Source organism: Megascapheus bottae, chromosome 7, assembly GCF_031878675.1.
Source record: "Megascapheus bottae isolate mThoBot1 chromosome 7, mThoBot2.hap1, whole genome shotgun sequence".
Taxonomy (NCBI): Eukaryota; Metazoa; Chordata; class Mammalia; order Rodentia; family Geomyidae; genus Megascapheus; species Megascapheus bottae.
In genome coordinates this window covers 39,291,989-39,319,834 of record NC_143515.1, presented here as the reverse complement: position 1 = coordinate 39,319,834, position 27,846 = coordinate 39,291,989, and the positions used below count along the sequence as shown (strand labels likewise).

Below are 27,846 nucleotides of genomic sequence, written 5' to 3'. Positions count from 1 at the left end.
TGCGCGCACGCACACACGCACACACATACCTGGATTTTGTCAAGCCACGGTTCTGAGCCCTATAGTAGGCTTGCTCAAAGGCCACAAACAAGAAAAATAAAAGAACAAGACTTACCATGCACAACCAGCAACGGTTTGCCATTTATCCGGCAAAGAAATATGGCTTTCAATTTTTCATTCTCCACCCCCACCCCATAGAGAAAGAAAGAAGCAAATCAGAGACAGCTAGCCAGTGGTGAAATTCAGGAAATGGCACATTCATAAATATTTGTCATCAGCCACCATGTCTTCATCATCCAACAATTCTGTTACCACAGGCTTGGTAATAAAGCTCAACATTGGATCTGAACACTTGCCTCGCTAAAAGAAAAAGGGATATAATAAATATAGAGGGAAAATGAATTTACAAGTTTGGGCCAAATTTTTTTTAATGAGGGGAAAGAAATTCTCAATCTGTCTGTTTTGTTCCTAGCAGTGTCCCAACTTAGAGAAAAGAACAAAAGCCAGGCAGTACACAGGTGGGCAGAGTCTCCAGGGAGAAGAGTCTTCTCAGCACCACAGCTCCCGCAGATGATGCATCCAATCCCTAAGCCCCCTGTTTCAGTACATCTGTCTCCTACAACTTATAAGAAAGAATTCCATTATGGAATAAACCATTAAATCTGTATTTCAACTGACAAACAAGAGCACTTTTGGCTGGGTGCTGGTGGCTCATGCCTGTAGTCCTAGCTACTCAGGAGGCAGATATCTGAGGGTCACAGATCAAAGCCAACTAGGGTAGGGAAATTCGGCGAGACTCTCCAGTTAACTACCAGCAAGGCAGAAGTACAGCTGAGGCTCATGTAGTAGAGTGCTAGCCTAGAGCAAAAAAGTTCAGGGAAAGTTCCTAGCCCTGAGTTCAAGCCCCAAGACCAGCACACCCGAAAAAAAAAAAAAAAGTCACATCCACCTTACACTGTCCTTGGGGGATTCTCAGACCTTGCTGTTACAGGTCACCAAGGTCTGCTGAGGCTTTCCTGAGAGCCACTTCCTACTCTCTCCAAACACACACCAAGGCAACTCGGGGGGGAGGGGAGGGTAGTGAAGCTTTTGCAGACAAAGCCAGGATGGGAGGTGTTTTAATAGACACTTCTACTCTCAGCCTGCCACAACACTTCCCTGAGGAAAATAAAACAAGCTTGCTAGCTGCTGAAGAAGGGAAAGGGGGAAATGGTCTGTTTTGTTTTGCTTTGTTTTGGGTAGAGAGATGGAAGATCCTATATTTGTAGCTCAAAAAATTGCCCTAATCAAGAAGTTTACTCAAAAATAGTGTCTTAGCAAGATAAAATAATGGCATTCACAGGGAAGTGGATGAATCTAGAGCGAATCATGTTGAGTGAGACAAGACCTAAGGAACAAAAGGCGCATGGTATCCTTAATATGTGGCTATTAGGTCCCAACAATACAAGAGCGATGACTCAATATTTGTGTACCCAATGCTATGGACATGGTATTGGAAATACAAACACAATTACATAGACATAAAAATTTATGACTCTATAGACATAATGCTTTATTACAGATTAATATGTATCTATGATATACAAACCCTCAGCCTAATTTTAATTATGTTCTAAAATCTAAGTGCCAGTGATTGTATATAGAGATTCCCTTCTCGAATACTTGTTTGTTAAACACGTCATTCGAAATATGATGTAAAAATCAATGTTAATAAATTCCTAATAAAAAAAAATAAGGCCGGGAGTTTGGCCTAGTGGTAGAGTGCTTGCCTAGCATGCACTCAAACCCAGGTTCAGTTTCTCAGTACCATATACATAGAAAAGAGCCAGAAGTGGTGCTGAGGCTCAAATGGTAGAGCTGTAGCCTTGAGAAAGTCCAAGGACAGTGCTAAGGCCCTGAGCTCAAATCCTGGACTGGCCCGCATGCACACGTGCACAAACACACACACACACACACTGCACAGGGCCAGGAATGTGGCCTGATGGTAGAGTGCTTACCTAGCATGCATAATGCCCTGGGTTCAATTCCTCAGTACTACATAGACAGAAGTGGAAGTGGTGCTGTGGCTCAAGTGGTAGAGTGCTAGCCTTGAGCAAAAAGAAGCTCAAGGGCTGGGAGCTGGGCCTAATGGTAGAGTGCTTGCCTAGCATGCACGCAGACCCGGGTTCGATTCCTCGGTACCACATACATAGAAAAAAGCCAGAAATGGTGCTGAGGCTCAAGTGGTAGAGCTCTGGCCTTGAGAAAGTCCAAGGACAGCGCTCAGGCCCTGAGCTCAAGCCCAGGACTGGCAAAAAAAAAAAAAGCTCAGGACAGTGCCCAGGCCTTGAATTCAAGTCCCAGGGAAAAAAAACTATACAACTTGTAGATGGGGACAGGAGGGAAAAACTAAGAAAGAGGGGGTGACGTTGTCTAAAAAGGAATTTACTTATTACCTGACTTATATGAGCGTAACCCCTCTGTATATCACCTTTATTATAACAATAAAAAAATTAACAAAAAATAGTGTCCTAAAATGTGAATACATCCTAAGTCTATACATACATGCAAATTTACAAAATCTGACACCAAACAATTGGCAAATCCAATTCAGTTAGTTACAAATGAAAATGGCTCTACCCTTGACTTTTCTAGTTCTATTCTCTTCCATGCCTACGGAAACCTTTTAGACCTTACTAATACATACATGTATTAGTAATCTACTGACATTACTTCCTAACTTCAGAACTGTGCCTCTGTGCTAAAGACCACAAGATAGCAACACCTGGGGGCTTCATTTGTGCATCATACTACCAATCAGTTTCCTCTGTACACATTTCATTGTCTCCCATGTCTTTACACCTTTTATCTGTTCTCCGCTCTTGCATTCAGCATGTCTTTCTGAGCCCTACAGAGCTATTTTAACCCTTTCTTAGTACTCATAACCTCTGTTAATATTAGTAAGTAAAACCAGAACAAAAGCCAGACAGTAATTCTAACTACCCAGAAGGTTGAGAACTGAGGATCGTGGTTTGAAGCCAGTCAGAGAAGACAAGCAGGAACAGGACAGTCCTGTGAGACTCAGCTTCAATTTGCCAGCAAAAAGCTTGACAGTGAGCTGGGCCTGGTGGCTCATCAGGAGGCTGAGATCTGAGGATCTTGGTTCAAGGTCAGCCTGGGCACTAAAGTCCGTGAGACTCTTATTTCCAATTAACCACTAGGAAACAGGAAGTGGCACTGAGGCTCCAGGGGTAGAGCCGTAGTCTTGAGCTGAAGAGCTCAGGGACAGCTTCCAGACCCAAAGTTCAAGCCCTACGACCGACCAAAAAAAAAAAAAGAAAAGAAATGCTGGAAGTGGCGGTGTGGTATGAGTGCCAGACTTGAGCAAAAAGGCTCAGGGACATCACAAATCCCAGAATTGAAATCCCACTATAGACACACACACATGGGTGGCTCATACCTATAACTCGGGGAACCGGACTTCTGAAGGATCCAGATTTAGGGCCATCCCAGGCAGTAAGGGTATGGTCACTTATCTCCAAAATAAGCAGCAAAAAGCCAGTTGGAGACCCGGGCACAGGCAAGCCTAGTAGGTGTGAGGTCCTGAGTTTAAACCCAAATATCATCTATTATTTTTTTCATATACTAAACTTGTTTAGCCCTTGCCTCATGAGAAACAAATTAAGGGCAACAAAAACGACACCGCTTGTGGATGCCTTGTTAAGCAATAAATTCTGACACGGTCCAGATGTTTCTTAACACAACTCGGCCTCTCGCTGACACCTGCTCACAGATGGGGCTCTGACATCCATGGACTTTTATGAGCTGGGGCGTGGGAGGGGAGTGTCGCTCTGTGGAAGCGAGGCCGAGGCGAGGAGGAGGGAGGGTCGGACCTCCCCGCGCCTACCTGCTGCGGGAAGGGTAGGAGACAGAGATCGGCGCCCCGGCTCCGATCTCCGCTCGGAACCCGCTCGCCGAGAGCGACGGGGCTCCTAATTCACGGATCCGCTCGTCTCCATCCCCATCGGAGCCTGCCTGAGCCCGGCCGGCCCTCTACAGCGGCCCCCAATCCCCAGGCTGAGGAGCTCGCCACGCGGCGCACCTGCTCGGGCCGCGGCCACCTCGGCCAGGTAGTAGGAACAGACGCAGCAAGAGTTGGACCAGCCGGGCTCAGCGCGCCCTCAGCGAGCCTCGGCGCCCGGCGCGAGGCCAGCGAAGGAACGCATCACTCGCCACCCGGCTCAGCGCGAGGTTGGCGCGGCTCCAGGACTCGCGCCGTCCGGGGATGGCGGGCCCGCCCACTCTCGAGCTCCACGCACAGCGGGGGAGCCCGAGCCACGGGCTCCGAAGGCGGAGGAGGACGGCCACTGAGAAGACGCGACCTCCCATAGGTCAGGACGATGAAAGGGGGCGGGGACTCTTCTCAGAAGCTGGCTATCTACTGGTGGAGCTGCCTGACTGAGGGCTGCGATTGGCTGCTAGGTTCGCCGGCGCGTGCGGAGGAAAAAGGGCGGGCAGAAGGGCGTGGTTACAGCTCGGCCACGCCCCAGACGTTCTGGGCGCCGGCGGGAGGTCCGCGTTCGTAGTCCCCCGACATCTTACTCCTTATCCACCCCCCCGTGGGCCGCCGCATGGGGCTGCTGGGGTCTCTCCGGACCCGCGGAGGCTCGAGGTGGGGTAGGTAGCGACCTGCGCGTGTGTGTCGGGGCGCTGGGGCCCTGGTTGCTCCCGCGCGCAGGGCTCGGTCCCCCTCTGCCCCGCGGCTGCTCCGGGACAGTCTGAGGCCCCGGGCCAGGAGGGCACAAAGGAGGCTTCCTGAGGGTGGGGGCGCCTCGTACCTTCGCCTCCATCTTGCCGCCGTAACGGAGCCGAGGCGTGTGCGGGGGACGGGGCGGGGACGACCGGCGGGGGCCTGCGGAGCGCGCGTCTCCACGCACTGGGCGGCCGCGCAGGCGCGGTGCGCGCGGGCCCCCGCACGACCGGGAGTTCGGGGCCCTCGCGGCCTCTGCCCGGCGAGCGCTGTTAGCCCGCCCTCCGAGGGAAGGAAGGAAGGCAGAACGTCTCACTTTTTTCTTTCTTTCCTTCCTTCTTTTTCTTTTTTTGCTATAATTTCCAACTGTCATTGCTCTCTGTCGCTATTCTGCCCCGAAGCGCGTGCTCAGAACCTGTTGGAGGCCCTTCATGATTACTGGGTTGGGTTCAGTGTATTGTTTGTGAGTCAAAAAAAAAAAAAAAAAAAACGGAAACCTGCCAGTCCCGGGCAGATTGACCGCACTAGGCATGCGTTACACCCCAACAGCTCTCAGATCCCCGCTTTGAAGAATTGTTAAGAATGCATGACAAAGGATATTGGGTTAGTTTGCCTTGGATTTGGTTGAAATAAATACAAGCCCTCGCTTTTCATCTTTTCTGCCAACTCCATTCCCTTCCCGCCATCTGGGCTGTTCCGTATAAAAAAAGAGCCTAACTTTAACTTTCCTGTCTTCTGAAAAGTGTTCTTAAAAGAGTTTTTTCCCCACCCCACAACTGATGATCGATCCCTCTCCCCCCACACATACACCACTACCACTTTTGGGCTGCCTTTTGTGGCCTCAGTTTTTAGCCATCCAGCTGTATTTGATTTCCCCAACTCCTAGCTGGTTGAAAGCTCTATAAGGAAAGGAAGCCAAAAGAAAACAAAAACACCAGTGTCAAAAACTTGGCAAATGAAGAACTTTTATGCCTTTAACTTGTCGGGCTTGTTGTTCTTATAGCTTAAAGAGGTGGCTGAGATCAGGCTGATTGCAATCAGATATGAGCTCTGCCATGCTTCTGAATGGCTAAGTTATGTACCTGCAGCTCAGTTTTTGCATTTGTAAAATGGCCTGGCTTCAGCCTCCAGCACCACAAAAAGGGAGAAAAGAGAACAATGATAGAGCCTGTTTTATGGGTTTTTAAAGAAGATTTTATAAGATAATGATATAAACTGCCTGGGATAAGCTATGCCATGCCAATGTCTCATGCCTGTAATCTAGCCGCTTAGGAAGCTGAGATCTGAGGATTGCAGTTTGAAGCTAGCATGGGCAAGAAAATCTGTGAGACTCTTAACCAGTTGATCGCCAAAAAGCTGGAAGTGGAGCTGTGGCTCAAATGTTAGAGCACTAAACTCAAGCAGAACAGCTCAGGGACAGTTCCCTAGACCTTGAGTGCAAGTCCCAGAACAGGCAAAAAAATAAAAAAGCCTAGGATGAAAATAGATACCTGAAGAAACGATTTACCCAGTGCTTAATATCTGAGTAATATTTCACCTTTCAGGGTCTTTTGACTTTGGGGATTTTCCTGATTGTCTTCTCACAGTAAAACAACTCATTTATACTAGTAGTTTTACCACCCAATAAAGGCCCAGAAGAAGTTGGCCAAATTTTCCAGTGGGATTTGATGGAGATTTTGTTGTTGCTGTTGTTTGAGACAAGGTCTCTCTATGTAGTTATGTAATCCAGTCTAAAGCCCATGATCTTCCTTGTTTCAGCCTTTTCAGTGCTGGGATTGCAGATGTGTACTGGCACACTTGATGAACTTGAAACATTATGCTTTTTCTTATTGTGATCAGTTATTTGAATGGTTTTGAAACAGCAGAGGAAAGAAATAGGTGAGGCCTAGTTGTGACTGACGAGTCTTTCAGAAGCAGGAAAAAAACCTTTGGAGGAAAGCAGAGCTGGGCCTTGGCCTAGTATTAGAATGTTTGCCTAGCATGCACAAAGATCCAGGTTTGATTCCACAGTACCACATACACAGAAAAAGCCAGACATGGTGCTGTGGCTCAAGTGGTAGAACTCTAGCCTTGAGAAAACTCAAGGACAGTGCTCAGGCCCTGGACTGGCACAAACAAACCAAAAAACCTCTATTGATTTAGGGCAAAATTTATTGGGTAGAGTGGTAGCCTTGAGCTCAGGAACAGTGCCCCGGCCCAGAGTTCAAGTCCCACAGCCCATAAAAAGAAAACATACACAAAGAAAGAAAGAAAAAAAAGAAAGAGGCAGAGCTTGCTGCAGTAAACTTTGGCTTTTTCCTTGTGTAACTGACTGTTGTCTTGGAAAAAGTGTCGCTATCTTTAAAGTCACTTTCAGACTTGGTGAAAATTGTTGGCTTTAGAGCTGTTCATTACATCTACAGGTGTCAGATGTAAGCCCTGGGGGTACAGCCTCAGTGCCTGGTGTTCTTGTGCTACTGGCTACAGAAAATAGGCAGAAGCATGTATTTCCTTACAGCTGGAAGCCCCTTTGTCAGGTCTGCCTCTCTATTATGTGAAGTCTCCGAAACAGGTTCCTTTCCCTCCCTTCACTTGTAAATCACAGGAGAAATTCACATGACTCATTCATTCTTTAAGATTGCCAGAATGAATCTTGAGTCCTTTCAGTGAAATACTATTCTTTTTGGGGACGCACTCCCTTTCAGCTGTAACATTTTGTAATTAAAAATTAAAAATGGCTACCAACCCAAATGTGGTGGTTCACGCCTGTGATCCTAGCTACTCAGGAGGATGATATCTGAGGATTGTGGTTCAAAGCCAGCCCGGGCACTAAAGTCCTTAAGACTCTTCTGTCCAATTAATCACTAGAAAACAGAAGTAATGCTGGGGCTCAAGGGGTAAGGTGGTAGCCTTGAGCTCAAGAGCTCAGGGACAGCACCCAGGCCTAGAGTTCAAGCCCCACAACGAACCAAAAAAAAAAAAAAAAAAAAGGCCACCAAACACATACACAAACCCTCACAAGGTGAGCTTTTTCAGATGTCTTATAAAAGAATGAATTTTTGTGTGCCTATCATGGGATAGGTAGGTACTCAATAGTTATAAAGTTGTCATAGTTGTGCTGAAACAGTTCTACTTACCAGGGTATTTCTGTTACTGTAGTTGTTATTTTGGTAGTTTGGGGTTTGAATTCAAAGCCTTGTACTTACTAGGTAAGTGCTCTGCTGCTTGAGCTGTGCCCCAAGCCCTCCAATCAGTAGTTTTTGAAATGTGTGTGTGTGTGATAGTCATCTGGAAATTGTATGACTAAAATTGCAGGCTCTGGGTGTCACAAAAATCTGCATTTTCAACAGGCTCTGAGATGATGTGGGTGCTGTGAGGTCACACTTTATTTCCTTTTCTCAGTTATTAGACTCAGTTACTGGCCTAAAGCTAGTTATCATCTGAACGTGCCAATTAGTGATGTGCAGCACAAGCCTGGCCTAGATCACACTTTTGAATAATCAGCTACTTACCTAAACATCTATATTTTCTTTTTAAGTACTGATAAATAGACTTATTATAGCATTTATTTTTGGTGCTGGGGATTGAACCCACGGCCTTGGCGGTGCTAACCATGTGTTGTCCTTCTGAACTGCACCTCCAGCCCATCAGGTTTTAGGTTTTGTTTATAGTATCGAATTACTAAGTTTCCCAGACTGGCCTCAAAGTCAAAATCCTAACCTCTCAAGTGCTGGGATTATAAGTGTATATCACTATGCTTGGTTCCCAGAGAGCCAAGAGGAACATTTTGTATTAGTTTGGTTACTATATTTGAAATACAGACTAGCTGCTGAGTAGTAGAAACAGCTGTTTTTGTTAGTGATACTGGGAAATTCATCTCCCATCATTTCCCCGAAAATGATGCTATGGGGACCGAGAGTTTGGCCTAGTGGTAGAGTGCTTGCCTAGCATGCGTGAAGACCCGGGTTCAATTCCTCGGTGCCACATACATAGAAAAAAGCCAGAAGTGGTGCTGAGGCTCAAGTGGTAGAGATCTAGCCTTGAGAAAGTCCAAGGACAGTGCTCCTGCCCTGAGCTCAAGCCCAGGACTGGCAAAAAAAAAAAAAAAAAAAATGATGCTATGGTTCTGTAAGTGTCTTTTATTATTATCTACTGGACAAATAATAGGATTCTTATCTGTCCTTACATGTATAGTCTGATGGCCTCCTAGACAACCTGTCCCATAGAAGCACTGGCCTATGAGCTGTGACTCGGTGGTTTCCATACAGCTTCCTCTAACAGTAGGAGCCACTGCATTGTAGGAAAGCCCCTTTGGCTTTGCTGTTAAGTGGAAAAACTTTTAAAAAAAAAAATGAAAAAAGGTTTGATCCTCAGTATCCTTGCCCTTTGATCTTAGCCCTTTGTTGACCAAGGGTAGCCTGTAGGCTGTTGAGCAGAGGTGGCTTGGAGCTCAGTCCAGGTCCCACACAGATGTGACCGATGCGTGTCCTAAAGCTATATACAGACCCTTGACAGCATGGTGATGCTGTTGGGTGGGGATGGGGGCTTCACAGGAGCTGCATGGTTTGGGCGTGGGAGGGGTGCGCCTCCATTCTATAGACTTTATGAAAAATTTAAAGCAGCAGCAGCCCAAAGGTGTGGGGGGGGAGGCACACTGGGCCTTGATTCATTTCCAGGCCACAGGAAGTGGCTTTGTACCTGTTTCCTTTTCACTGTGCTTTTGATTTCCTCTGCAGAAAAGGATTTCATTCACAAGGAAGGGCAGCCAGTCTGGAGGCCTAAAAGGCCGCTGCCCCTGGTCTGACCTGGTATCTTGAGAATTCTTTCTCCCATAAATCAGTGCACCAAGAGACGTGCAGCGTCCTGCACTGCTGAGTGCCACTGTGTCCTCTGTTTTCTTGCCTTGCCTCTAGGCTTATGCTCCTGAAGTATGAGCAGCACACAGAGCCGCTGTGCTGCCTCACCACGTCCTGCCACTTGAGTGTTCATGGAATTTATACGTGCAGCTCCTGTGGGTGCTACTCGGAGCAGCACCTTGCATCTTCACCAGCACAGGTGGTCATCTGTAAGCTTGGGTAGAGGGGCAGCCCTTGCTAGACTAGAACCTCTGAGACACAATTGGGATAAATAAGATGATTTCATGATTTAAAGAATCCTGGAGTCATGTATTGTTCAGAGGATAATACTCTTTAGTCCATTATTCATCATTTGAATGCTTCAATCAAGAATAGACCAGAGGGGCCAGGAGTTTGGCCTAGTGGTAGAGTGCTTGCCTAGCATGCACGAAGACCTGGGTTCGATTCCTCGGTACCCCACATACATAGCAAAAAAGCCGGAAGTGGTGCTGAGGCTCAAGTGGTAGAGTGCTAGCCTTGATAAAGTCCAAGGACAGTGCTCAGGCCTTGAGCTCAAGCCTAGGACTGGCAAAAAAAAAAAAAGAATAGACCAGAAAACAAAAAAAGAATAGACCAACAAGGGCTGGGAGTGTGGCCTAGTGCAGGAGTGCTTGCCTAACATGCACAAAGACCTGGCTTCAATTTCTCAGTACCACATACACAGAAAAAGCCGGAAGTGTAGGGATGTGGCTCAAATGGTAGAGCATTAGCCTTGAGAAAGCCCAAGGACAGTGCTCAGGCCCTGAGATCAAGCCCCAGGACTCACAAAAAGAAAAAAGAATGGACTAAAACTCCTCCCCAAATTCTCAGTCTCCCTCTAGCCAGGAAGTGATTGGGCAGAAGCTAGACAGCTGTGCCAAGCAGTACTGCCTGAGTGGTACAGCAGGCAGAGAAGGGGCAAGTGTCCAGTGCTGTTACCACATACCTGCTGCTGAGCACATTTTTCCTGTGGGGCAAGAGTCAGCCGGGTTTCCATCACTCCTAATTACACATGGTGAGCCACACTGCCTCTCTAGATCTTGGAAGCTAGTTAGAGGAGTTCAACAGCAAAGCCCAGATGGTCCCTGGTTTATCCTGAAGTGTGTATGGCCTCTCTTGGTTTGGACAACAACAGGATATTTCTGGTGTGTACAGTCCTTTTTCAGAGCACAGGGGGATTCATTGTTCACTGTCTATTCTCATATCTTTTACCACTCAGTCTAACCTCCTGGTACTCTTCTGAGGCTTCTGTCCCATTGTGGAGCTGCTAGCATGCAAGAACACTGGAAAGTGTGACCTGAGAATACAGAAGCCCCATACCAGTAGATGCATTAGAGCAGATGGCACTGGTCCAGCACATCTGTGTGCAGTCAGATGGGCCTCTTAGAATGGGGTGCCCTTCCTCTCATGGGAGAATCTATACAAAACCCTTGATTACACCTTCTCCCCCACCACAGGGTTAGAGGTATGGTGTGAAAGATCCAGAATCATACAGAGGTGTACAAAACAGTATTAGGAATGCCTCCTTGGCAAATGCAGAGTTGAACCTAGAAACTCCAAACAGTAGCTCAAGGCTACCATCCTCCCTACCCCTGGGCCTGGGTGTTGTCCCTGAGCTCTTCAGCTCTAGGCTACTGGCCTACCCCTGTAGCCTCAGCCCCACTTCCCATTTTCTAGTGGTTAATTGAAGATAAGAGTCTCATATTCTTTAGTGCCCAGGCTGACTTTGAACCACTATCTTCAGCTCTCAGCCTCCTGAGTGGCTGGGATTACAGGCGTGAGCCACCACACTGGCTTCATGTGCACTTTCTTAGAGGAGCCACAAGGTGATGATGTGACTCCTTGAACATCTGTGTCATCAGGACATAGTTGTTCTTCTTTGTCTCTTCATCAGTCTTTTCCTTTTATTGTATTTTTTTTTCTCTCTCTCTTTTGTCACTTGGTTCCTTGTTGGTTCACATAGAGCTTGAGTACTAGAATCAGCCTGGATTTGATTCTCCAAGTACGGTTTCCTTCTGAAGCAAGGGTAAGTGGCCCTGCCTCTGGAGTGCTGATTATGCTGTGGATATGCTAACACATATGCAAATAATATGCTATTCATCACACCGTTAGAAATAATTCAGATGTCTATTAAGACAGGCCTGGTACAGTGAGTCTAGAATACATCCTTGCATCACTGAGTAGCAACAGAAAAGAGTACCCTAGGGCAGGGAGTTTGGCCTAGTGGTAGAGTGCTTGTCTAGCATGCACAAGACCTGGGTTTGATTCCTTGGCCCCACATACATAGAGAAAAGCTGGAAGTAATGCTGTGGCTCAAGGGTAGAGCTCTAGCCTTGAGAAAAGTCCAAGGACAGTGCTCAGGCCCTGAGTTCAAGGCCCACGACTGGCCAAAAAAAAAAAGAATACCCTCATCAGATATGATAGCGTACCTCTATAGTCCCAATAGTCCCAGCTGTGCTAGAAACACAGGCAGGAAGGTCATAGTCTAAGGCTGATGTTAGACAAAACAACAGTATGAGACATTGTGTGGCAGGGAAGGTGGAAACAGTACTACAGCTGGAGTTTTAAAAAGCAGGGAGGTGACTGGATATTTAAAAAAAAAAAAAAAGTCTAGAGGCATGACTGGAGTGATAAAGTGCTTGCCTAGCAAGTGTTCCAAAAAGAAAAAAAAAAAGATTTTGAACAGCGTGCCCCACACTGCTGGCTATCTTTAAGTAAAAGGTGGTTAGAAGATGAAAGTAGATGTTCATGTTTCATCATGAGACAGCCGTCATATATACAGAAACTAATACTGCTTACCTGTGTGGGGGGGAATATCTAGTAGTAACTATATTGCGGTGATTTATGTGAAAAGCTTGTTTCTCCATCTACATGTCTTCGTCATTCCATATTTATAAGATAACCTGTTAACACTGATTGTGTCAATGCCCCCACACCACTAACTGCTGGCACTGGATACTGTGCCAGGCACTGTCATCAGTGCTCTGCACACACCAGCTTATTTTAGTGAAAGAACAGAGGTCTGGAGCAAAGGAAGATTTAAGTCTGAAATTTGTTTCATATGTTAGCCATGAATTACCTATCAAAAAATTGTTTTCTGCCTAGCTCCTGAGCTTGTGGTTGTGAGAATGGTGAGAGTGAAATGAGGGTACATGTAAAGTACATGCTCTAAATTAGGATCCAGGCCACTTTTGATTGTGCCAGGCAGGGTAGGACTCATGTGTTTGTTAAGGAGTGATCTCAGCATAGGCTGGGCCCATCAGATTACATTTTCTGGAATTAAAGCTGAGCAGGAAGCAGGAGGAACCTGCAACTACCCTTCTTGGCAGGTTCCCCCACCACCTCCTTTCCATGCCTCTTCTCTGGTCTCTGAAGAAATGAAGCAATTTCTGTGCAATTCTGGGCTTTGAGCTTGACCCCATGATACCACAGGTGGCTGCTGACATCTCGAGTGCTCACAGCTCCTCACCTTCCCTTTATGTCCTCTGAGCTTGTTTTCCTCCTGTTTCTTGGCCTTGCTTCCCTCCCCTTAGTGCCTCTACAGAAGCCTTGGCTAGGTTATAATACCGAACATGGCCTTATTCTGTTATTCTGGAGCTCTTCCTATTCACAGAACAACTGCTCTTCTTCTCTGCATATTTGTCCTGTACTCCTTGCATGTACAGCTTTCTCTCCTTTTCTCCTCTAAACTCACTCTGTGAAATCCACTTGATTTTCCACAGCCCTTTTCCTGGCTTTCCTCAGCTACTGTTGGCAGTATAATCCAAGCTAGCCTGAAGAAGGGCACTGATTTCTCTTTAGTCTCTGGCCATGCTTGGAATGACACCACTTGGTCCACATCCTAATTATGGTTCAGTGTTATGAAAGGATCTTGGTCTCCTCTGCCAGACCGACTCAAGCATTGTGAGGAAAATACTTCTTAGGTCTGTTAGAGCCTAGACATGTCCTAACTTGCAGTCCTCTGGAGTAGAAATAAGAGAGGCCATGCTCTAGCCATTTGCTATCAGGCTGTTGCCACAACAGAACCCTGGCAGGGCTGCCCACAGGGAGGGCCCAGGTGGATATCTTACCTAGTGAGGTTGGGTCCCTGGGACTACATGAAGAGGTGACTTAGACATGACCCCAAGCTTGACTCTGAACTAGATTCTGAAGTCTGAGTGTTGAGGCTGCTGACTCCATAATTTTACCTAACCTGGTGTTGGCTTTCCGCAGTAACCATATGAAGTATATTTCTCTCCCTTACCATTGGGGTCTTTCCATTAAATAATGTCAGGAGCTTCACTGGGCCAACTGACAGGAAGAAGAGTGGGAGGAAATACTAGTATTTGTTCTGAGGTTACAAAACTGAAAAGTGGTTGATGACTGGGTGATCCACCTGTAAGTTGCCCCCAGTCTGAGATCACCCATCTCCTACATAAATGCCCCCAAGTCAATCTGGCATGCTAGCTCTTTAGGACCAGAACACCCCCCATCTTCTGACCAGCTAGCTGCTTAGAATGCAGTTGTCTACTACTGCTTTATCTCTCAACCAATTGTCTTCTATTGTGTGGCAAGTAAACCAAGCCTTTGAGATTACTCCTATATGACTATCTTGTAGAAGGGGATAGTACAGCCACTAGAAAAGCAGATGACAAAATGGTGCCCGTGCCCTTTAGAAGGGTTTGGGTGAAGGAAAGCAGACCTCAGCACTCACCTTAGTTAATAGTCGCCTTTTCTAAATTTTTATTTTTTGTCTAAAAATACTAGCCTTTATCACTGTGATTACTTGGAAACAGGTATAGAAAGTCTGCCTTTTTTCTTCTCCTATAGGGAGCTGAAGGTTTCAGGCAACCCCTGACCTAAGGACAGCTCAATGGCACTAGGTGAAGAAGACACAGAGGTGGAGGCATCTGTGGACACCAAAGCCCAGTCCTGTGGGAAGCTGAGCTGCAGGGAGCAAGAGCTACCATCCCAAGGCCCTCAGCCAGTGCGACCCCCACAACTGGAAGCTTTGGGAGGGCCTGCCTTCTCTGAATGGGGGGCCGAGACTAGCAATGTCTCCAGAACCTACCTGCCACAGGCCAGCAGAGAGCAGATGGTGGATAGGTGTCAGCCCGCTCTTGGTGGCCTGCTTCCTCCTGGAAGTCTGGGAACTGGACACCTTTTACCCTCTGTGGCTAGCAAGGTAGGTGCTATGGCAATTGGGACTATGGGTTGACACACTGCCTTTGTGGGTGCCAGCATTTCCTAACCATCTTACATCCTTCCCCAGCTAGTGTACAGGGCGGGGAATTGGAGAGTTGGGCCTTGGCAGTGAGGGGTCTGTCCGTGGTGTCCCCTGTTCTTCAGGAGGCCACAACCAGAAGGCTAGGCCACGGGGACTTTACAAGGGGAGCTCCATCCAGCTTTTGACTTGGTGATCTGAAGGCTCCTACCACTTCTGAAACTTGGGAAAGGAGGGCTGTAGGCTCTTGAGGACTCTAAAACTTGACCTTTCAGAACCTTGCAGCCCCGTGGTAGAGCACCCTGGCCATGGAGAATTTTCTGGATCTTCTAGACTGTACATTGCGAGGCAGTCTCTTCTCCACAGTGAGAGTCACTTAACTCAGGACCTTCAGATTATGAGACTGACGCGCTGCCTACTGCGCTAAGGAGGCAGATAGTGAGAGTCACTTAAGGCAGTGATTCCTAGACTGTAGGCAAGTGACTGAATCTTTCCAACTCTCATAATTGTAGATGACCAGAATGATCTGTCCTATCTAGCTCTGACATCCTATTGTGTTCTGTTTCCATGTCCTTGCCTAGAGATGTCTTTGATTATAGTGTCCCTGTGACCTTGGCTGCTATGTAGAAGCTCTGAGCATGATTGGAGCAAGGGCATGGGGGTTCTGGCTCCTTTGAGTCAGACTTGGCCAGGCAGGAAACCAAGCAGGCAGCCTAGAAGTGAGTTGCACAGTGTGCATGCTTATACTGGTATCATGTTTTCTGGTGTTGGGATCTTAATATATGCTTTGCTGGATGAATACTGCAGTCTGTCCCTGTTCTGTGTGGCCTTGAGGGGAGGGGATGGCAGTTAGGAAAGAACATCAGGTCTCTCTCGTCCCTTAACCACTGTGTTGCCCTGACAGCCTTGGATAGATTAAGAATTGAGAATGAAGAGACTGAGGTGACTCATTTTGCCTCCGTTGAGTTAGCAGTAGCATGTGAACCGAGCAGGGTGGGGCCTGGTAGATCTCTTGTTAACAATAGTGACTGAGGGTTTTACCTGTGTCAAAGGAGAATTGGTGTTTCCCTTACAAAGCTGTGGATGAAGAGACTGGAGTGTGTGGATTGCACTGAGGGAGACTTCAGGGGCACGGCGAGACTTAGTGCTGGCCATTGTCTGCTCCAGACATTTTGTTAAGAGACTTGCCCTGAATTCCACTGGGGCCCACAAGGACAAGTTTTGAGTTGGTGTGCGTGTTGTTGGCTGAATTCCTTTTTTCCCCTTTTATGATTGCAGGTGGAGGAATCCAAGCTTTCCGTCTCTCAGGAGCTACCTCAGAATGTTAATGTCCCCCAAAACATGGCTCTTTGCTCAGAACATGATGCTGATACCGAAGAAGACCCATCCCCAGTTGATTTGTCCTGGAGGCTGGGCCCTCGCCAGCAGCCTCCCGCCTCAGGTGTTCCTCCTCTGTCCCAGTGGAAGTCTATGGTAATCCCAAGTACCCCTCACTTCTCCAACAGAAGTGTCTCTGCCTCCTCCACAGGCGGTAGTCTCCAGGGTCACCAAGACAAGGTAGATCCTCAGAGTGGCTCCTTTGCCAAGGTTGCCTCCCTGGAGCTGGCTGTACCCCAGGGAAGCCCCTCTGTAATGGTGCCAGGGTCTCAGTTTCAATGGTCACAGCCTGTAGCCTCTGGGAATGATGCCATGGGCCAGGGCAGGCGGCGCCTCTCCTTCCAGGCCGAGTACTGGGCCTGTGTGCTACCAGATTCCCTGCCTCCTTCTCCTGACCGCCACTCCCCACTCTGGAACCCAAATAAAGAATATGAAGACTTGCTGGACTATACTTATCCACTGAGGCCTGGGCCTCAGCTCCCAAAGCGACTAGACAACCATGTGCTACAAGACTCAGGTGTAGATCTGGACAGCTTCTCTGTCTCCCCAGCGAGCACCCTCAAGTCACCCACAAATGCCTCCTCTAATTACTTAGCAGCAGAGGCACCTGCCCTACCGTTTTCTGGGCCCAGAGAGTCAAGCCTTAAAAAATGGACCTCTAGAGTATCACCCAAAAAAGACAGCCTGGGCTTGGCATCTTGGAACCAGATTGCATCAACACCCAGAGCCCCATGCAGTAGGGATACTCTGTGGGAGAGCAGAGCGGCAGCCCTGAGAAGTACAAAGAACAGCCCACCTGTGAACAAGCTCTTGGAGGTGGGCTCTTCCCATCTGAGGACAAGGGACAGAGGGCAGCCCTCACCCAAGCCAGAGAAGGAGAAGAGAGCCAGTCAGAGTGTCCGGCATCCTGCCTGCGCAGAGTCTGTATGGAAGTCAGAAGACGAAGTGGAAAGTGATGATGAGTATCTTGCCTTGCCTGCTAGGCTGACACAGGTTTCTAACTTGGTCTCCTACGTAAGTGCGTTTCCCACCTTGGTGACCCTGCCTACTAGGGCTGCCAAGAGGCAGAGCTCCCTAGAAGTATCAGACAGTGATATGCCAACTTCCCCATCGGACTCCAGCCAAAGCCAGCTTCCTTCTGGGGCTGCCTTCCAAGGGTCTGGTGGCCCTGAATGCCAGAACACCTGCTTCTTAGGCTCCATTGTTCACACCCAGGACTCTACAGAAAGGGGCAGTCTAATGAGCAACCAGACTCTTGGGATCTCCTCTGGACTGCTGAAGACACATGCCTCCTTGCGGGCCGTGTCAGACAGGTGGCCGTTCTCAGATGCAGATGTTGGAGGGCAGCTTCCCAGGACCTCTGGAGAGCAGGAGAAAGCCTCGCTGGTGCAGTGTGTGCAGGTAAAGACTCAGAAGGGAGAGGCTTTGCCCCTCCTATTCCTGCAGTCTCAACACTGAGATTGGCTGAGGTTGAGCAGTTTTTGTTTCGTCAAGCACTGTGGTGTCCCCTGTCTTCGTCCTCACCACTCTGACCACAGTTAGGAGGAAAAGATAGCTTAGGCAGCTTACCACTTCAACTAATATCAATCAGTGCAGGTGGATTCTGCAGAGCCTGAACTTTAACCACTAGCCCTGGCTGCTGTCCATGAGGTATTGTGTGCATAGACACTTTCAGGAAACACGGCTACTAAAAGTGGTCCCTGGGCCAGGAGTTTGGGCTAGTGGTAGAGTGCTTGCCTACCATGCACAAAGACCCAGGTTCAATTCCTCAGTACTGCATACATGGAAAAAAGCTGGAAGTGGTGCTGAGGCTCAAGCGGTAGAGCTGTAGCCTTGAGAAAAAAAAAAGTCCAAAGACAGTGCTTAGGCCCTCAGCTCAAGCCCAGGACTGGCCCCCCTAAAAAAGGCCCTTGTCTACAGCTTTAAGAACTTTATTTGTCAGTGATGTAACTGTAAAGTTTGCATGAACACCTTAGATATTATGGGTCCTAGACCTTATGGCCACCAAATCTTTTTTTGTGAGTTACCTATTAGTTATCTAGATATATTTTACTGGAATTGGGTTGCCAGATTGGATTTGCTTCTGGAATTTTGGCTTGGTGTATTGAATTTGTTTGTAAAGAGTATAGCTCTGCCTCTTAAGGATGTTGTATAGATTGGAATAATCAGGATTTTGTACCATCCCTGACACTGAATGAGGGTTTGGGAGTGTACCTGATGTCTGTCCCACTGCCCTACCTTTCTGCTGAGTTGCAGCCTGGCTGATGGCTTTAAGGCCCTAAGCTGCCAAAGAAAATACCCTAGCATTCAAAGAGGATGTGAGCCTGTCAGTAAGTGACATTGTGTAAGACCAAAAAATTATTACACACCATTCTTTTGTGATGAAATATACCAGTACCATGAAGCAAAGTTGTTTTCAACTTTATGGTTCAAATTAGTCTTGATTTAGTCATTTCTTTTGTTTTTAATGTTTTCCATAGAAAGTTTGATGTGTTCCTTCCCAGCTCCATTCCACCTGCAGGGCTGGTAGTCTAAACTTATCATTTTGGGTGCCTCATTGGGGTCAGGGAAGTTGGAACCAAGTGAGGCTTTCATTAAATCTGTCAGGGGAGGGTTTGGCTTTAAAGGATTAGGTGGGACAGACTAGTTCCCCTGAGGGAAAGCTGTGGAAAGGTATATCTCCTGGAATCCTTTTGGTATTTTTAGTTTTCTGACCAGTTTGGCCAGTTATGCCATGTTTTGTCTCCCTCAGGTGTTCTGCTGTCAGCTTGAAGAGCTGATCCGCTGGCTGTATAATGTCCCAGATGTTGCTGACCTTGAAACTCCACCAAGGTCCAGTCTTTCAGATCTCAAGTCTGCTCTGCAGCTTTACCGGGTAATTAGCATGGTCCTGCCTTCTAGCATGTTCACTCACAGAATGGTGTCTAAGTTAGAAAATAAAATCTCAGCTGGGAGCGGTGGCTCACACCTGTATTCCCAGCTACTCAGGAGGGTGAGATCTGAGAATCAAAGCCAGCCTGCACACTTAAGTCCATGCAACTCTTACCTCCGATTAACCACCAGAAAACCGGAAGTGGTGCTGTGGCTCAAGGGACAATGCCCAGGCCCATAATTCAAGCCCCAGGACCAACAAAAAAAAAAATAATAAAATAAAATCTCAATCAACAGATGCCTAGAATGTTGTAGCTCCGTTGTTTTTACCTGAACTCTGATCTCTAGAGGCCCTTTTCAAATTAATACATCAAAACTAGTGTTTACATTTAATTTTTCAAATGGATTATTTCAAAGGGATTATGATTATAGACCTGAGTTATGAAGCCACTCGTTATTACAGATATCTAATTTAATAAAATTAAAGACTGAAAATTTTCAGATGGGTTAATACAGTCTAGTGCTCAGTTGTTAATCCCATTGTCCATTGCCACCCTGAGCAGTACCAATACAGTTCTGGTGGCTGCTGCTGGTGGTTGATGATTTGAGCTGAAATTGCACACAGGATATACTGATAGAACAGATTTAAACCAAAACCTGACATCAGTCTGATTGTTGTGTAGGAGAGGGGCTTGGGTTTGTTTTGGATTTTTCATCTCCTTTTTGGAGTCTGGGCCTGATGCTAGTCTGGTAGGGGTTTTCTTTTTCATTCTTTTTTTTTTTTTTTTTTTTTTTTTTTTTTTTTTTTTGGTGGGTCATGGGGCTTGAACTCTGGGCCTAAGTGCTGTCCCTGAGCTGTTCAGGTCAAGGCCACTGCCCTACCCCTAGGCCTGTGTATTGTTCCTGAGTTCTTCAGCTCAAGGCTACTGTCCTACCCCTTGAGCCACAGACCCACTTTACTGTTTTCTAGTGATTAATTGGAGATAAGAGTCTCACACTTTCAATGCCCGGGCTAGCTTTGAACTGAGATCCTCAGCTCTCAGCCTCCTGAGTAGCTAGGTGTGAGCCACCATGCCCAGCTTGCTTTCAAGAACAGTGTTTTGAATTTCTACCTTGCAACCAGAACAGTCTTTGGAAAAGGGTGTGTTTACATGTATGAGCCAGGGCAGCCTATCTTTGTGCCCCCACTCCCTGGACTACACCCTGCCTGAAAAGAGGGACTATGTTCTCCACCTAGGAATCAATTAAAAATCTTGCCTGGGCTTGGGCCAGAAGGCCACCTGCTCCACCCTAGTAGGAATGCTGTTTGCTCCTTTTGGAGAGGCTGCTGTGAGTTCTTCACAGCAAAGGAAGACAATCTGAGGGTCCTCTACAGACCCTGTGTGTACATGCGTTTGCATGCTGTGTAGGGCCAGTTTCTAGGTGCCCAAGAGCCAATACCACACAGAAGTTGCCCTGTTAGACTTTTCAGTGACCTTTCTTGGCACAGGAAACACAAATAAACTATGTCCAGAACCTCCATTTCATCATTTACACCATCCTCTGTGACTCATCATGGAGCCATCTTGCCTTGTGGCTAGAGTTAGCATCAGAACAGGAGTTGGTCCTGCAGGTACCGTGAGGCCTAGGCCTCACTGACATAGTTGGGAGAACTATGGTACCAATACAACTATATAACAGTAAGAATACACACCATCCCCACACAGAGTGGTGCCTATGTATGAGCCACTTCGACTCGGCTTACATAAAGACCTGATATAAGCAAGTGTGAGATAACAAATTTAGCTGCAACTTCTTTCCCATATACTTACACGTAGTGTCTTAACAGTGGCATTGAAGCAGCATCTAGAGTATACCTGAAAATAAAACAGTGCACAAAAACTGCAAAGTCCAGTTAGGCATGGTGGCTCATGCCTGTAATCCTAGCTACTCAGGAGGCTGAGATCTGAGGATGGCAATTCAAAGCCAACCTGGGCACTAAAGACCATCAGATTCTTATCTCTTATTAACCACTAGAAAACCAGAAGTGGAGCTGTAGCTCAAGGAGTAGGGTAGTAACCTGAGCTTTTCAGGGATAGCACCCAGGCCCAGAGCTCAAGCCCCAGGACCAACAAAAAAAACCTGTAAAGTCCAAGAGTAAAACTCAAAATGTGAAGCACTGAGTACTATTCCCTCACTTCTTAGAACAAAGGGAAGAACAGAATGAATCTGTTACACGGCTTGGTAGACTTTCTAAGGGCTACCCAGCTCCAATAGTCACTCTAAGGACAGATCACTTGTGGTTTTCACTAATCACACGTGTTCCACAAGAGTATCATTTATTTTGGTAATCACATACCTCTGAGTAAAGGATAAGCCTATAAAATGGGTATAAGAAGAAATTTTCAACTCCATGTTGTGCTCTTCCTGAGCTAGCCTCTGCCTGACAGCAACCAAAACAAACAAAAAAACGACTAGATTTAAAGCAGCCAAAGTTAAACCGATACCCTATTTGAGGAGTTCGGCAAACCAGCTGATGTTTACCTCTAGTTACGGGGAAAAAGCTAATCTCCACATTACTTATTTTGGACATTAACAAAACAATAGTAATGAAGCTGTTTTCTTTTCTTTTCCTGGATACATCTTAAGCAATTTAAAAAAGATGTAGATGAACATCAGTCCTTGACAGAGAATGTCTTACAGAAGGGTGAAATTCTTCTTCAGTGCCTCTTGGATAACACCCCAGGTGAGATGTCTACAGGCTTTTTGATATACTTTATCTTTTTTTGGAACATAACTGTACACAAATGGTGCAGGAGTCTGGTGTGACATTTCATTATATGTCTATAGCACATTGTATGTATAGAGCACATACAGTAATTACTGTAATCATTAGCCTTGAGCTGAAAAGCTCAGGGACAATGGCCAGGCCCAGAGTTCAAGCCCCACCACCAACCATGGTGGTAGGAAACCTGGCAATAAGATAGCAGTCTTGGGCCGGGAGTTTGGCCTAGTGGTTAAAGTGCTTGCCTAGCATGCATGAAGACCCGGGTTCGATTCCTCGGTACCACATACATAGAAAAAAGCCAGAAGTGGTGCTGAGGCTCAAGTGGTAGAGCTCTAGCCTTGAGAAAGTCCAAGGACAGTGTTCAGGCCCTGAGCTCAAGCCCAGGACTGGCAAAAAAAAAAAAAAAAAAGATAGCAGTCTTCGGGCTGGGAATGTGGTTAGTGGTAGAGTGCTAGCCTAGCATGCATGAAGCCCTGGGTTTGAGTCTTTAATACCACATAAACAGAAAAGGCTGTAAGTGACACTTGGGCTCAAGTGGTGATAGAGCGCTATCCTTAAGCGGAAGAATCTTGGGAACAATGCCTAGGCCCTGAGTTCAAGCCCCAGGACTAGCAAAAAAAGAAAAAGAAAAGAAAAGACAACAGTCCTTAATTGTGGCTTGAATACCCAGTGGGCAGCCCTCAGGGGTTCCCTGTCTTTGTGCAGGTTGAAATGTCTGTTTATCTGCTTTGTGTTTCTGCTTTGGGACAGAATTATTTAGAAAAGCATCATGGATCAAAAAGGACTTGAGAACAAATAGACAAATGAAGTAAAAATGATGGAAACAGAGTAGCAATGGCACATGCCTCAAACTCAGGCCCATTTTGCAAGATGGGTTCCCAATTTAAGAAGAAAATCAGCTGGGCGTGGTGGCTCACATATATAATCCTAGCTGCTCAGGAGGCTGAGATCTGAGGATCATGGTTCAAAGCCAGCCCAGGCACTAAAGACCATGAGACTCTTATCTCTAGAAAACTGAAGTGGTGCTGGCTATGGCTCAAGAGGTAGGGCAGTAGCCTTGAGCTGAAGAGCTCAAGGACAAAGCCCCTGGGCTTTTTTTGCCCAGAGTTCAAGCCCCACAACCAACCAAAAAAAGAAAAAGACAAGTCACATTAGGTAGGCTATGACTAAAGTGCCAGCTGCTCAGTATATTTCCAGTTGGGAAAAGGTATCCTGTGACAAGGTAAGGTTAAAGCACTGACCAGCTTTAACAACCCAATAGTAGCTCCTGATTTCCTGTAGGATTGTATTAGCCAGTGCTTGACGAGCTCAGCTCTATTTACTATACAGCACAGTTGTGGAGTGAGGGCGGGATTTAGACTGCCTTCAAACAGTAAGCACTGTGGTATGGGGAGGGCTCAAGAGACAGTGAGATGATGCTTTCCTTAACAGTGGTGGATGAGTGCACGGGTAAGCGCTAGGATGGGGAAAAGGAACAAGGTGTTTCAGTCCCCCTACCACTGTCATACAAGAGTGTGTAGTTCTTGTTAAATGTATGGCAGGGATGTCTGACAATTACCATAGCCCCACTAGATGCCAGTAAGACGCCCTCATATCCCCATAGTCATAGTTGTGACAGCCCAAAGGGTTTCTAGACATTGCCAGTTCTACCCTGAGAAGAGCTGTGAACATCTACCCAGGGTTGTTTTTTGTTTTGTTTATGGTCAGTTGTGGGGCTTAAACTCAGGGCTTAAGAACTGTCCCTTAGCCTCTGTGTTCAAGGCTAGCATTCTGTCACTTGGCTAAAGTGGTTAATTGGAGATGAGTCTCAAAGTGACTTTTCTCCCCAGGCTGGCTTTGGACCATGACCCTCATATCTCAAGCCTCCTGAGTAAGATTATAAGAGTAAGCCACTGGGGCTGGGAGTTTGGCCTAGTGGTAGAGTGCTTGCCTAGCATGCACGAGGACCCAGGTTCAATTCCTCGGCACCACATACATAGAAAAAAGCCAGAAGTGGTGCTGAGGCTCAAGTGGTAGAGCTCTAGCCTTGAGAAAATCCAAGGACAGTGCTCAGGCCCTGAGCTCAAGCCCAGGACTGGCAAAAAAAAAAAAAGTAAGCCACTGGCACTGGCCACACAGGTTTTGATTGAAAGTATCCAATGAAGGATTTTTAGCAGAGGTGCAATTATCTAATGTGAATTGTGTATGCCTTTTGCAGTCCTCTGCTCCCCAAAGGCCTTTGTTTTGCTCATGTTCTCTGCACTAGGATTTAAGTTTTATGTTGGTACCAAAATTCAGTATGCTAGCCTCTTAACTGAAAGGCTAAAGAAGCTAGTATATCAGTCTTTCCTTCATTAACCTGAGTTCTGTGAAATATTCATATCTCACTGAGTTCGAAATGTGTCACTGGCAGCCTTTGGCTTGCTCTCAGTGTCAAGAAGGAAGAGCTCAAATGCAAGAAACCCTGTCTATTCAGAAGGAGGCCTCTTCAAAGTTACAATTTTGACCTTAAAATCAGTCCAGTAATACTTCAGTGTCTTAACCTGTAATAAGAACATTATACTTTGCCGTGCTCACAGGAATGGGGGCACAGAGGATGCTGGCCAGAACAGGCTTTCAGACTGGTACAGACATCCCCCCTCCCCCCCATGCCCGTCGCTTTTGCTTGGAGCAATCAGAGCTCAGAGCACTTAGTTGCTGTGTGAAAAATCAAGTTCCTCTTGACACTTCACACTTCTTCCTCCAGTAGTGTCCTACAGGAAGAGAACCTGTACATACTCCATAGACTTCTTCCGTGTGGCTTTCTTATATACTATGTGACATGCTTATTTACCCTCCAAGTCCTTCTCCACATTTTTTGATTACATTTTCACCCAGTACAGGCCCACAGTTGTGTCTTGCACTCCTAAGTCCATCTTTTCCTTGGCCCCTATAGCCTTAGAAAGGTTCAAATAAAAAAGTTCCAGTTAATTCTGCTACAACAAACCAGAGGACTGGGTAGAGCCTGGCCAAGCCTCCCCGATGGCTTGGACTGCATTCTTCTGCCAGGCCAGCTCTCTCAAGAGCTATCAGGACAGGACTTGGCCTGGGTGACAAAGAACTGATGTGGCTTCCCTAGAGGCTGATCTCAACAACCTAGTGTTCCTTCTTCCACCCATTTAGTCAGCATTATTTGCAGATCCACAGCTTCTCCTTGTCCTTCTTTCGTTGGCAGATGTATCTGAGGCAGGAAACTAGGGAGTGTATTAACACAGCTGATAAAGGCACCAAGATAGTTTAACAAAACAATCTTTAAAAAGCAAGCCTGCTGTCCAAGAACACTTTTACATGAACTCTCACATACTACGGGAGGGATCTTAGCCTTAAGTCTTTTCTTAAGCCTACTCTTACATTGTTTTTAGTGGGCATATAGAACCCACAGAAAGGGGTCCAGACCACTCATTGTAATATCAGCTCCCCCAGCCTTCAGACACTATAGAAACTGGTGGCAGGGATTCTGAGCATAATTTGAGCCTTATACCTGACAGGAGATGATTGTGCCCTATTCATCTCTTACTGGCAGATACCAATCACCAGGTAGCTATGGTGTGACCTTACTGTCCTTTATGTGATCCCAGAGTGGAACCAGTGAATTATTCCCTTAGCCTTACCAGAAGTTGGTAAGTAGCTACACAGGAAATATAAATAGGACCATAGTCTAAGGTTGACTCCAGACAAAAAGTTCTGAGATTGGGGCGGGGGGGAGGGAGGGGGAGAGGGTAACAAGCAAAGCAGCTAAGGGCATGGCTTAAGCAGTTGCATCAGTTAAATCCTAGTTTCAAAAAATGTTTGTAATGTTGATTTTCTAGGTTGACTTGAGACAAAAAAGGTGCTGAAATCTAATGTCATGATCAATTTTGAACTGAAAGCTGCATCTTTTTATAATTTGTGTTAGTTTTAAAGGATGTCCTTGGGAGGATTTCAAAACAGTCTGATGAGCTGGAGAGCCATGCAGATCACCTTTATGACTCGATCTTAGCATCTCTGGACATGCTGGCTGGCTGTGCTCTCATCCCTGACAATAAGGCAACTGGCCGCAAAGGAACGCCCATGTGAAGGGATTTAACATGGTAAGTAGAGAAACCCAAGACCATCTGCTCTCCAGTGGTTAGGACATAGAGCTCCTTCTTTACGTTACTTTTTAGAAGCATGCTGCACCAAGGGCTACTGAAACAGAGAAGTTGGAGCTACTGCCCATACTAAAAATTGCCAGGAAGGAGTTGTGAGTCTTCCTACGTTGATTTAAAAAAAAAAAAAAAGGCACCCTCACGTTGGTGCCTTTCATGGCTTTGATTTTACTTCTGCATACACTCCATTTCTACTGCACTCTCTTCACCTCTACTACCACCACCCACAGACAACAGCAAAACTTTACTTGTACTTACATCTGTACACTTCAGCATGGGGCTACTATCAAGGTTGCCTGTCCTTCAGGCTCTCCTCACCCAGCTGATTGGCTACTCCCTGTATGTCTGACAACACAAATGATGGCAGAAACTCAGAGGTAATGCCAACTCTTCCTACCCACCTCCTCTGCACATTTCCTGCACCATACTTCCTTCCCCAAAGGGCCAGGGAACAAATATGGGTTCTATAGCTTTAAGACTTAACAAGTAACATAACTTTTTTTTTGTTTTTTAAATCCCCTCAGAAAATCGAACAGAATGAATGATAAAAAGGACTAAGGGGCAGAGGTAGCACTGACTACCACCAGTCTATCATACTGTACTTTATTTCCTACAGCAAAATGTCTCATGTCTAACTCGAATTTTCTTGGTTAGAGTTCACTGTAGGTATGTCAAGATGGAATTCTTGTGTTCCATTGAAGCATGGTAAGTAGATCTGAAATGGATGTTGAAGAATGCTGTTGCCATTTCTTCCTCTGTAACAAATGCTCCTTTGTCTTTCAGGTATCAGTTTTCAGGTGAAAACGCCAAGAGTTTGCTGTGGAAAGAAAACATTCAAGAAATCCTTGCAAGAGCCAATAATTGGCAAGGGGAAAACTAAATGTGCTGGCTTTAAAAATCCCTCTCTCTTCTCTGAAGCAAGGGCTACTGAGTGATAGTTATTTATTATGAATCTTTCCCAAACTGTCGTTTTCCTTTTGGTGCTTTTCTGCCTAAAAGCATGTGGCTTTGCTCTTTTTTATATATATATAAGATTTATTAAGACTGGTCTTGCTTTCCCCTCTATTCTATAAAAAACTGGAGATAATTGTTCCTAAACTATTCCACTTGCTGAGAGCATCTAATGAAGGCTGGTTTTAGAAAGTTCACCCTACTAGGTTTTCTCAGGAATAGAAGGGAGTCCAAGAGAGGGGTTTGGGGAGCGCCCTAAGAATAAAACTAGGTCTTTATGAAACTGAAACATGTTTGTAAATTCTGCTTTGAAGAGTTTCAGGTAGAACAGAATCTTTAGTCTGCGAAAGAAAAGGGCTATATGAAAGAATCCCGGAAAACTACTTTGGATGTAACATCTTTTTGCTATCTTCAGGATTTAGTTTTTTTCACCCTCGTGTTTAAAATATCTTTAAAAAAAAAGAAAAAAAAGGGAATTGGAGAAGACCTGCCACTGTGCTGAAGTATGTTTGTGGGGCTAATTAGTGTAAGGAATCCAGGATGACTCATCTCTTAATTCTCACTCCTTTGGAAGACTTGTCCAGGGTACTTGTCCAGGGTCAAAGAAAGGAAAGAATAGGGTTCACATCAAAGGTGACAGGAAAGAAAGAAATTGCTCAAGAGCTAACAATGTAAATCAGGGGAAATGAGCCATTTAAAGCATCAGTTCTATATATTTTTTCTAAAAAATGCCCCTTATCAGTTATTGATAGTTCTACCCCCCAAAAAGCACCTTAAAGTTCTTGGGGGGAGGGGAGGCATCTTTGAATATCAAAGACAGAAACTGCATCAAAAATAGGATGTGAAGTCCATTTGTTAAGCGAGATTTTTATGTTACAGCAGTTCTCAGATTTTTATTATCTCTATAGTAGCAACAAAATAGTTTTGTGTGTCTGCTGTTACTGTGGTAT

At 46.1% G+C, this 27,846-nt stretch overlaps 1 protein-coding gene across 1 annotated transcript; it reads left to right on the top strand.

Moving 5' to 3' along the window:
* Nucleotides 1-4,532: 4,532 nt before the first annotated feature.
* Nucleotides 4,533-27,846, top strand: Cep68 (centrosomal protein 68). The gene is given in 8 exon segments (XM_090336792.1): nucleotides 4,533-4,656; nucleotides 14,392-14,746; nucleotides 16,064-17,563; nucleotides 18,915-19,037; nucleotides 21,662-21,758; nucleotides 25,714-25,844; nucleotides 25,846-25,888; nucleotides 26,600-27,846. Coding segments are annotated over 6 exon segments (2,202 nt in total). The 5' UTR covers nucleotides 4,533-4,656; nucleotides 14,392-14,434; the 3' UTR covers nucleotides 25,885-25,888; nucleotides 26,600-27,846.